Source organism: Balaenoptera borealis, assembly GCF_965194805.1.
Source record: "Balaenoptera borealis genome assembly, chromosome: X".
NCBI lineage: Eukaryota > Metazoa > Chordata > Mammalia > Artiodactyla > Balaenopteridae > Balaenoptera > Balaenoptera borealis.
Genome location: NC_138881.1, coordinates 39,532,719 through 39,545,318, shown reverse-complemented (window position 1 = coordinate 39,545,318; position 12,600 = coordinate 39,532,719). Strand labels below are relative to the sequence as shown.

The window sequence follows — 12,600 nt, the reverse complement described above, 5'->3', positions numbered from 1 at the left end:
TCAAAATTTACCAAAGTTCCCATTTATTAGAGAATTTGTGGGGCTGCAATTTTAATCCAGGTCTGTGTAATTTGGAAGCTCACATTTTCCCCACTAAACCACACTGCCTCCCAATTGCAAACAGGTTGTGACCCAGGCTGGGGTAGATGATTTTCTTATAGTCTGTGGTGACCTCTTTTTTTCTTTTTTCTCTGGAGTCCCTTGGCTTCTCTGGCGAGGCCACCATGTCACACAACTCCAGGGGACACGATTTATGCCATAAGTCTATAAATGTTCTCCCTGGAGGTGGGCAGTACCCAGCCAACATGGCCATATGTAACGGCTTTGTTCTCCAGTGAGATTGAAGAGCTCTGTAAATGGTTTTGAGCTATAGTTAGGCTGGTAGCAAAATCTGGTAAGACATTTATACTGGCTCCATTTGATCTATCTTTCCATTTCTCCTTCCTCTGACACATATTCTACCAGCTGTCTCTACTACTCTCTGCAGTCTGGCAACACACTAGTCCAGCACTATGCCAGGCTAGGACGTAAGTTATGGGAAAACCTGCTCACATCCTACATTCCCTCAGGTTTTCTGTTACTTGTGGGCCTAAGCAGGTGTGCCTGGCTTCTGATTAGACAAAGTGAAACACATTTTATTTGTTGAATATCAAATTGAAGGAGATGATACAGGGTGCTATCTAACTGTCATTAAAATTGCTGCTTGGTTTAATTTAGGCTCAACCAGATTTTCTTGTAAGCCTTAGGGCCCAAGGCTTAGACTCTTGAGCCCTTGTTTACATTGAAACTAATTTTTTTAGTTTGTTTGAAAGACATTGCTTACACTTTAACAATTCGATATGTAAGAAAATACCCCAAGATTCAGACCTTTAAAATGAAGTTTTGATTCACCATTACTTGACTGAGTGACTTTAATGGAATTATGTCTTGTAAAACTGTTTAGCATTTCATGTTTCAGAATTCTGCGTAGTTACCTCAATACCTTAGAGCAGTTTGGCTTTTTTTTTCGTCTTATGGCTTAAATTACAAAAATGGAGAGAAAATCATGGCAGCATCCCTTATAAGATTAATTAAATATTACTGTGATGATCTGTATAAAATATTAGTGCCAGGAGCATAGTACAATGTTGAGTAAAGGCAAAGGTGATTGCCATTTGAGTCTTTAAGATGAACAATAGTAATCACAGAATACCAGATCACTAAAATTATGACTGCTTTTTAAAGTGCATTTTTATTTTCCTTAAATGATGGGGCAGGAAGTACCAAGATGAGACTTTGCTCTCAGATCGTATTGGAGGTTCACTCGGAAGGTTTAAGTGAGAAAGGGCTGTGTCTGATGGAAGTTGGACCTTTGTTTTTGTGACTGCTGCTAGCAAAAATGGAGTATGCAGAAAACAGTTTGGTGGGTCCTCAATAAGTTAAACATAAAATTACTATATGACCCAGTGATTCTACTCCTAGGTATAAATACCTAAAGTATTGAAAACAGGTGTTCAAACAAAAACTTGTACATGAATGTTCATAGCAGCACTATTCACAGTAACCAAAAGGGGAAAACAACCCCAGATGTCCACTGATGCATGAATAGATAAGCAAAATGTGGTACATTTGTACAATGGACTATTATTCAGCCATAAAAAGGAAGGAAGTACTGATACCTGCTGCAACATGTATGACCATGAATACATTATGCTAAGCGAGAAAAGCCAGACACAAAAGACCATACTGCATAACTCCATTTATATGAAATATCCAGATTGGTAGTCTGCAGAGATAGAAAGCAGCTTAGTGGTGGCCAGGTGGGGAGAGGGCTGGGGGAAGGAAGAAACTGGAGCGATTGCTTCTTTGGGGTGATGGAAATATTTTGGAACAGATAGAGGTGGTGGTTGCATGACATTATGAATGCACTAAATGCCACTAATGATAGATTTTGTCTTCTGTGTATTTCACCACAATAAAAAGAAATGGAATGTGCTACTTTTGAAAACATTCCTCATTCTTGGTGAAGCCCATTAAAGTTTGACAGGGTGGGGTGGGTCCTAAAGATATTCCATGTAAATGGAAATCAAAAGAAAGCTGGAGTAGCAATTCTCATATCAGACAAAATAGACATTAAAACAAAGACTATTACAAGAGACAAAGAAGGATACTACATAATGATCAAGGGATCAATCCAAGAAGAAGATATAACAATTGTAAATATTTATGCACCCAACATAGGAGCACCTCAATACTTAAGGCAAATGCTAACAGCCATAAAAGGGGAAATCAACAGTAACAAAATCATAGAAGGGGACTTTAACACCCCACTTTCACCAATGGACAAATCATCCAAAATGAAAATAAATAAGGAAACACAAGCTTTAAATGATACATTAAACGAGATGGACTTAATTGATATTTATAGGACATTCCATCCAAAACAACAGAATACACTTTCTTGTCAAGTGTTCATGGAACATTCTCCAGGATAGATCGTATCTTGGGTCACAAACCAAGCCTTGGTAAATTTAAGAAAATTGAAATCATATCAAGTATCTTTTCTGACCACAATGCTCTGAGACTAGATATCAATTACAGGAAAAAATCTGTAAAAAATACAAACACTTGGAGGCTAAACAAAACACTACTAAATAACCAAGAGATCAGTGAAGAAATCAAAGAGGAAATCAAAAAATACCTAGAAACAAATGACAATGAAAACACGACAACCCAAAACCTATGGGATGCAGCAAAAGCAGTTGTGAGAGGGAAGTTTATAGCCATACAATCCTACCTCAAGAAACAAGAAACATCTCAAATAAACAACCTAACCTTACACCTACAGCAATTAGAGAAAGAAGAACAAAAACCCCCCAAAGTTAGCAGAAGGAAAGAAATCATAAAGATCAGATCAGAAATAAATGAAAGAGAAATGAAGGAAACAATAGCTAAGATCAATAAAACTAAAAGCTGGTTCTTTGAGAAGATAAATGAAATTGATAAACCATTAACCAGACTCATCAAGAAAAAAAGGGAGAAGACTCAAATCAATAGAATTAGGAATGAAAAAGAAGTAACAACTGACACTGCAGAAATACAAAGGATCATGAGAGATTACTACAAGCAACTATATGCCAATAAAATGGACTACCTGGAAGAAATGGACAAATTCTTAGAAAAACACAACCTCCTGAGACTGAACCAGGAAGAAATAGAAAATATAAACAGACCAATCACAAGCACTGAAATTGAGACTGTGATTAAAAATCTTCCAACAAATAAAAACCCAGGACCAGCTGGATTCACAGGCAAATTCTATCAAACATTTAGTGAAGAGCTAACACCTATCCTTCTCAAACTCTTCCAAACTATAGCAGAGGGAGGAACACTCCCAAACTCATTCTACGAGGCCACCATCACCCTTATACCAAAACCAGACAAAGATTTCACAAAAAAAAGAAAACTACCGACCAATATCACTGATGAACATAGACGCAAAAATCCTCAACAGAATACCAGCAAACAGAATCCAACAGCACATTAAAAGGGTCATACACCATGATCAAGTGGGATTTATCCCAGGAATGCAAGGATTCTGCAATATATGCAAATCAATCAATGTGATAAACCATATTAACAAATTGAAGGAGAAAAACCATATGATCATCTCAATAGATGCAGAAAAAGCTTTCGAGAAAATTCAACACCCATTTATGATAAAAAACCCTCCAGAAAGTAAGCATAGAGGGAACTTACCTCAACATAATAAAGGCCATATATGACAAACCCACAGCCAACATCGTTCTCAATGGTGAATAACTGAAACCATTTCCTCTAAGATCAGGAACAAGACAAAGTTGCCCACTCTCACCACTATTATTCAACATAGTTTTGGAAGTTTTAGCCACAGCAATCAGAGGAGAAAAAGAAATAAGAGGAATCCAAATCAGAAAAGAAGACGTAAAACTGTCACTGTTTGCAGATGACATGATACTATACCTAGAGTATCCCAAAGATGCTACCAGAAAACTACTAGAGCTAATCAATGAATTTGGTAAAGTAGCAGGATATAAAATTAATGCACAGAAATCTCTTGCATTCCTATACACTAATGATGAAAAATCTGAAAGAGAAATTAAGGAAACACTCCCATTTACCATTGCAACAAAAAGAATAAAATATCTAGGAATAAACCTACCTAAGGAGACGAAAGACCTGTATGCAGAAAACTATAAGACAATGATAAAAGAAATTAAAGATGATGCAGACAGATGGAAAGATATACCATGTTCTTGGATTGGAAGAATCAACATTCTGAAAATGACTCTACTACCCAAAGCAATCTACAGATTCAATGCAATCCCTATCAAACTACCACTGGCATTTTTCACAGAACTAGAACAAAAAATTTCACAATCTGTATGGAAACACAAAAGACCCCGAATAGCCAAAGCAATCTTGAGAAAGAAAAACGGAGCTGGAGGAATCAGGCTCCCTGACTTCAGACTATACTGCAAAGCTACAGTAGTTAAGACAGTATGGTACTGGCACAAAAACAGAAATATAGATCAGTGGAACAAGATAGAAAGCCCAGACATGAACCCACACACATATGGTCACCTTATCTTTGCTAAAGGAGGCAAGAATATACAATGGAGAAAAGACAGCCTCTTCAATAAGTGGTGCTGGGAAAACTGGACAGCTACGTGTAAAAGAATGAAATTAATTAGAACACTCCCTAACACCATACACAAATATAAACTCAAAATGGATTAAAGACCTAAGTGTAAGGCCAGACACTATAAAACTCTGAGAGGAAAACATAGGCAGAACACTCCATGACATACATCACAGCAAGATCCTTTTTGACCCACCTCCTAGAGAAATGGAAATAAAAACAAAAATAAACAAATGGGACCTAATGAAACTTCACAGCTTTTGCACAGCAAAGGAAATCATAAACAAGACAAAAAGACAACCCTCAGAATGGGAGAAAATATTTGCAAATGAAGCAACTGACAAAGGATTCATCTCCAAAATATACAAGCAGCTCATGCAGCTCAATATCAAAAAAGCAAACAACCCAATCCAAAAATGGGCAGAAGACCTAAATAGACATTTCTCCAAAGAAGATATACAGATCACCAACAAACACACGAAAGGATGCTCAACATCACTAATCATTAGAGAAATGCAAATCAAAGCTGCAATGAGGTATCACCTCACACCGGTCAGAATGGCCATCATCAAAAAGTCTACAAACAATAAATGCTGGAGAAGGTGTGGAGAAAAGGGAACCCTCTTGCACTGTTGGTGGGAATGTAAATTGATACAGCCACTATGGAGAACAGTATGGAGGTTCCTTAAAAAACTAAAAATAGAACTACCATATGACCCAGCAATCCCACTACTGGGCATATACCCTGAGAAAACCGTAATTCCAAAAGAGTCATGTACCACAATGTTCATTGCAGCTCTATTTACAATAGCCAGGATGTGGAAGCAACCTAAGTGTCCATCGACAGCTGAGTGGTTAAAGAAGATGTAGCGCATATATACAATGGAATATTACTCAGCCATAAAAAAGAAACAAAATTGAGTTATTTGTAGTGAGGTGGGTGGACCTAGAGACTGTCATACAGAGTGTAGTAAGTCAGAAAGAGAAAAACCAATACCGTATGCTAACACATATATATGGAATCTAAGGAAAAAAAAAAAAAAGGTCATGAAGAACCTAGTGGCAAGACGGGAATTAAGACACAGACCTACTAGAGAATGGACTTGAGGATACGGGGATGGGGAAGGGTAAGCTGGGACAAAGTGAGAGAGTGGCGTGGACATATATACACTACCAAATGTAAAATAGATAGCTAGTGGGAAGCAGCCGCATAGCACAGGGAGATCAGCTCGGTGCTTTGTGACCACCTAGAGGGGTGGGATAGGGAGGGTGGGAAGGAGGGAGATGCAAGAGGGAAGAGATAAGGGAACATATGTATATGTATAGCTGATTCACTTTGTTATACAGCAGAAACTAACACGCCATTGTAAAGCAATTATACTCCAATAAAGCTGTTAAAAAAATAATAAAATTTAAAAAACAACAACATGGAAAGCAGTGGAATACTGAGGTGTTTAAAACCCAGGCGTGCAGAACCCAGCAGATATAAATTTTCACTGCAGTGAGGTCAGGATAATTTCAGTTTATCCAATGAAAAGGAAAATAAACTTTTTTTTTTAAACATCTTTATTGGAGTATAATTGCTTTACAATGGTGTGTTAGTTTCTGCTTTATAACAAAGTGAATCAGCTATGCATATATATATATCCCCATATCTCCTCCCTCCTGCGTCTCCCTCCCACCGTCCCTATCCCACCCCTCTAGAGGAAAATAAACTTTTATGACCTGGTGGGGCTAGAGTAGGTTTAGTTAAAGGTACGTGGTAAGTTTCTAGTTATTGCTGCAGACGCTCTTTTCCCTCGTCCTTGGGAGTGTGCCACTTCTTCTTCATGCCGTTTTCTACCCTCAAAAAGAAAAAGATTTCAAAGGGGTATTTTTCTGACGATAAAAGTAATATTTGATAATTATAAAAATTCAGAAAAAGCAGACATTTTATATATAGGTATAAAATCATTTGTATACCTATATATAAAGAAAGCTCAGCAATCAGGGATAATGCTATAGATGTTTTGGTATGTATCCTTCCAGTCTTTTTTTCTGTGCATATATATGTCAATTTGTACCGATATCTTTAGTTTCATTGGGATCATACTACATTTATCAACATAGCATGGATGTCTTTCATACCAATTAATACCAATCAGTCAACAGCCTACTTTTCATGGTTGCATAGTGTTCAATTCTGGGCATGTGTCGTGACTGATTATTCCATGACCAGTGTTTTAAATGAGCCGGGGACTTCCCTTGGTGTGGTTCCTCCGTGGTCACTTGGCTCTCTGTCAGAGATGGTTGGTGACTCAGGGTTTCTGAAATTACTTTCTCTTACTTATTTATGCGGGTTAGTGATAGCCCTCAAAGCACAGGTCATGGACGGGAAAGGGAATAGAGAGGTCTGTTAAAAAAATCAGCTCAAAAGCCACTGCCTTCAGCTTTCCCTGAATGAGCCCCACTGCATGCGGTCACTCTTTCTTCTGTGTCCCAACAGAAGAGGGACAGAATAGTATGCAGGAGCATGGGCTCTGGAGCCAGACTGCAGGGGTTTGCATTCTGACATCATGACACTGGACATATTACTTCACATTTCTCTGCCTCAGTGTTCTCATCTGTAAAATGGGGCTAATACTAGTATCTACCTTCTGGGCCAGATGAGATGATCCATGCCAAAAGGACCCAGCAGCACAGGACCTGGCACATAGCAAGTACTCAACAAGTGGTGAGGGTTATTATTATTACTCAGTTCATTCAAGTGCCCCTCCCAGTTAGTAGCTAGGGAGCTCATCTGGATGCCTGGACAGCCCAAATAGATTATAGACTCTGAAAAGTTCAGATGCCAAAGTGACTACAGTGTTTTCCAGATAGTGAGCCCCCGGCCAACGTTACTGATTGATCGTCTAACCCAAACTGACTTGCTGCAATGGTGGGGTCCTCTTGGTTGAATCTGGCCTTCATTTCCCATTAAAAAAACAAAAGCAAAGCAAAACAAAACAAAAACCCCAGAGACCCTAATAAGTGGATGTAGGTGAAATACAGTTCCTTCAGGTAGGTCAACATCATAGCTGTGGGCTTTCCTACACTCTATCTAAGGAAATTCTTGACCAGAAGAACCTACAGATCTCTTAAATGATAGTGAAAATGACAAGAAATATTTAAAAGAAATAAAAACCATATTATTCCAAAAGACCAGTCTATAACAGAAGAAGAAATCAAATCTTGTATTCCCTCATTTATTTGGGATTCTTGGGAACTGAATTTTTTCCCAGTAAGTAGATTTTCTAGATGGTGGAAGCTTATTCATTTAACCACCATAACAGTTTGCATTTTAACCATTTTGATGTAATTCTTTCTAATGCCTGTTGCATGGTTTATGGCTTTCATATAGTGAATAGATTGAAAACATGTCAGCCAATTTGTTAAGCTTTGAGGCCTCATTGTGAATGTGTTGCTGTCATTTGTTTTTTTGTTGTTGTTGTTTGTTTGTTTGCTCTGCCAAATGATATCAGTGCCATTTGCCTTCTAAAGACTCAGACAACTGTACCTTTACACAGCTCTTTTCACTTTTCACTTTTTTCTCTCACTGGTAGGGTATGTCAGTTTTTACTTTTTACCACAGAAATGTGCATAATCGCTTTCCCCATCTCCAAAACACCTTTCTAACTTACTGATTTATAAGTTTTATACCCTGGGAAACCAGAACCCCAAGTCTGTTACTATTTTGTATACAGTAAGATTAATAGGTATTGAATGAAATCATGTATTTAGTCACAGGATTTTTGACCATTCGAGGACTTTAAGAATTTACTTCCTGGTTGTAGGCTGTTATGCGGTAGAAGTTTGACTCTGGGCAAAGTGCCATTTTATTTATAAGCTGTTGTGCTTATTGTTTTCCATTCTAGCACGAGTGCCTTCCTGTTGCTCATAGGTAGAGAAATTAAATTAAAGAAAAATAATAACCTGTCTCTAGGCAGTTGGTAAAGTTTTGTAAAATGGGATTTGGATATTTTTAATAGAAAGAAAGGTAAAATAGTCTTAGATATAATTTCTTGAGTGTTTTTCCATTTTCTTTACAGAGAAATAATGATGAGTCTAACTGTCGGGAAACTCACAGACTAAGAAGTTATAACCATTGCACGTCACTACCGGGTGCCTGAGGACCCCCGTCCAGATACGAATGTCCTCATTGCACAGGCCCATGAACAGCTCAAGAAAAATACTTCTGAGAATTTTGAAAGACTCATTGCTACCTGTGTATACCAAGATCGGGAAAAGTAAGCTTTTATTTTATTGATTCTAATAAATCATTTACGTTTCTGTGAACCTGACTAATGAAGGAATTTGTATTCTATCAAAAAGGGCAAAAAAGAAAATTGACATGTCTCCTCATACTCCACTATGTAGCAAAGCCACCTTAAATCATTTTTGGAGATTATCTGGGTACAGATATTTCATAGTGATGGATGATGAGCTTTGCTTGTTGATGGAATAGGGGAGGCCCTGTATCTTCAAAAGAATAGGATTGCCCCTTTGCATTTTCTTTTAATTGGTCTCTAGAGGTTTTCAATTGAAACATAGTAAATCAATGTTAGAAGGTTTAATTCTGAGATGTCATCTCTTTACATTATTTTAGTGATAAGTGGGATTTATAAGTGTGACTTTTATAATACACAGAACAGGGGATTTGCAAGTAAACTTTCTATAGAATTTCTTTGAAATTATTTCTCCTTGAAGATAATGAAGCTCAGCATAATCTATTTCGAATACATTTATCGTGTTTGCATTGAGCTTTATTAAGTCACTGTTACAAACAACTGGAGCTCCATCTTAATATGTTTTGGTGTTCATCTTATCCACAGACTGATATAGTGAGGGGTGGGCGGAATACTCAACTGGAGTTAGAAAACCTTAGATCAAACTCTAGCCTCTGATTTTATTACTATAGACCACTGCCATCTCTTTTCCCCATGACCCCTTCCTTCATCCCCAAACCTGAAGTCTGCACCCAAGTGGCTACCTACATACCCTAAATATCTTTGAAGGTCCCATAGTTTATTTTAATTGTGAATATGTTTTTTTTCCCCTAATCCATAATACACCCTTGTTGAGTTGTTATAAAGATGGTATTTTTCCTTGAATCTTTAAGCTTCTCTGAGCCTCCTGGAGGATGTGTGGCCTGAGCTTTGCATGACCCGGGCCTTGCCTTCCACCCTAGTGGTACCGCTTCCCAGGGTGAGAATTGTGACCCTCCTTCACTAAAGGAACACCTCCTGGGAAAATGGGGCTGGTTGATCAGACAACTCTGAGGTTCTCCAGATCCAACAAGCTCCAATTCTAGACATAAACATTCTCTTATCATTTTATAACCTACTGCAAAGAAAGAAGCCCACTTTCTTTCCTGTTGGTTCTAATTTTGCCTGATGCCTGGAAGAACACTGTCTGAGTTAGAACATTGGACAAGCATCTCTGTGCCCTCAGCAGGCTGGGGAAAATGGCTGTTGGGCTGGTCTGGAGAAAAAATTGAGGTGAATGTTAAGGCCCCAGTTGGGGCTTCTAGGTTATAAGGTTTGGGTCCAAGGAAAAGACTAGAAAAACACCCTCCAGTCATATAATACTTGTGTTGGAGGCTCTAGATGCCTGTCAGATTAAGAGATGTTTTCAAATATCAGAACCATTTTTGACTAGTGGTCAAGAATGCAGATCGATTACTTAGAGCAACACTCGTGGCTACAGCCTTAATAGGCTGTACTATCACCAACCAAGAATCTGAATCTTGATGGAAAGGCCTTTGTAAGGACAGAATCTAGTGACTTCTGAAATGGAAAAAAAAAGTTGGTGAAATGCAGTATTACTGTTTTTCCTTACTGTGATTCCAGTACCAGTTTTCATACTTATTTCCAGGTGCATGCTTTTAGGACACATCTGTGTTTTCTTTCCTATAGAATGTAATTGTTACTCAAGAGACACAAAGTATATAAAAGCCCATTTACTTTGTTTTAATGCAGGGAAAAATTATTACCCAGCAAAGACATCAAAAGCTGTGCAGGTCCTCCAGATTACCTTTGAATGATGATCTTCTGGGATCCTTACTCTCCAGGTAAGTGAGAACTCCACCCTCATGGGCAATGTCCTGCATATTTTTGTTTCGGAGACTGTTCCTGGTTTTACATCTACCTTTAATTGCCCTTGATTTACCCTTGACTGTTTTTATTTATTACCGATGACACATCTCCATTTAAGTGTTAAAAAGGAAAAATGAGTCATGATTTTGAATGTTAGAGAGCCTATTATGAATTATCATTTTATCTTTTTAACATTAAGATATACTTATATGCACACAGATTCCTGGGACAAAATGAAAATGTACAACCTCATTGGTTATGAGAGTCTTAGATGTAAAATTTAGGGCAGATTTTTCAAAGCAGTAGTTTCTAATGGCCACAGACATGCAGTAAGAGCACCTCGTGTTATTAGCACAGAGCTCTGTCCTGCTAGAACACTAGATGTAAAGTGCAGAGATTATGATGTTGCAAAAGGGAAGCACAGTCAACCGCTTTCTAAAACACCTCACTTCTTGTACTGAACCTGACTCTTGACTTCCTGGCACCACCCTCCTAGCCACCCAGACTCTGGTCATCTTTTATGCTTACCATGGCATGACTCCAGCCCCCCCTCTAACGTACTTATCTTGATAATTCTGACATTTGGGGCTGTGTTCTAGGCATTGTTATCATTGCTTTGAATACATTACCTCATTTACTTTGTGAGGACAGCTTGGTGAGGTCAGAGCTATTATCCTATCTTACAAGAGGATGCTGAGGTCTAGAGAGATAAAATTTTGCCTAAAGTCACATAGTCTAGAAAAAGAAGAGCTGTGACTTAACCCCTGAACCTTTAAAACGCACATCTTCTGCTTCTAACCATTTTGAATTATTGTCTACAACTAGCCAGTAGATCAGAATGTCTTGACAGGCCCACCTCCTTTCTACTACTTGCATCTACTCTCTCCCCTCCATTCCCGCCACCTTCACTCTTGTTCTGACCCACCTTTCTTCTTGACTGTTTCAGGGCTTCCACATTGGTCTTTCTTCCAACGGCCTCTAAATTTTTAAATCCATCTTTACATCTTGCAGCTAAGTACCTTCTAAGAGCAAGAATATCATAGTGTCACTCTTCTACTCTTGTACCATTTCTTTGTTCTCTAAGGAATGACCAAACTCCTTAGCTTTGAGCTCCTTCTCCCCCTTCTCCATTGTGGGGCTTAGGGTTGTCACTAGGGCATTATTCTCAAGCAGGGGCTGGAGTGGGGAGTCCTCATCTGAGACAAAAAAAGAAACAAAAGGAAGCAGACAAAACTAAATCCCATGTGGGAGAACTAGAGTCCAAGGTATCAGGAGGGGAATCAAGAAGAGGCCAATTCAGTTGGATGTGTGTATATGCATTGGATTGACCTGGGGTTATCTTCTAGACTATCAGCTCTATTTGGTTTCATTTGCTAGCAGTAGTATGAGGGATAAATAGGCCATCCCGGTGTAAAGGACCTGAGATGAAATAGGCAGGCTTAGGAGCCCGGTTTCTCCACAGTTGTCACATTCCCAAAGCTCCTCTTCTCATTCCCAACAGTCCAGCCAAATGGCTCATTTAGCATTTCACATGTATTCCTCCTGCATTCCCACTTTTTTGCCTTTTCTCTTGCTGTTTCTTCAGTAGGAACTAGCTTCCAATTTTCTTCACCCGCTGAAAGCTTGTTCTTTACGACCCGTTTCAAATAGCACCGTATCCATGAAGCCCTCTTGGATTTGCTTGGCTGGCAGTGATTATCTCCTGCTAAGGATTCTCACAGCACTATTTATGTTTCTTTTTTTGTCTCTTACCTTGTAATGAAGACTTGTGACTAGACATTTGATCCACTTAGATACAGAGGCCTGCTTCTAACCTGTTTGATTTAC

The 12,600-nt window shown here is 38.6% G+C and overlaps 1 protein-coding gene across 1 annotated transcript in view; it reads left to right on the top strand.

Moving 5' to 3' along the window:
• The window catches only part of EFHC2 (EF-hand domain containing 2), a 187,663-nt gene that overhangs the window by 164,366 nt on the left and 10,697 nt on the right, over positions 1-12,600 (top strand). Inside the window, 4 exon segments of the mRNA XM_082378301.1 lie at positions 8,728-8,767; positions 8,771-8,925; positions 10,657-10,685; positions 10,688-10,748. Of these exon segments, the coding sequence (XP_082234427.1) occupies positions 8,728-8,767; positions 8,771-8,925; positions 10,657-10,685; positions 10,688-10,748 (285 nt within the window).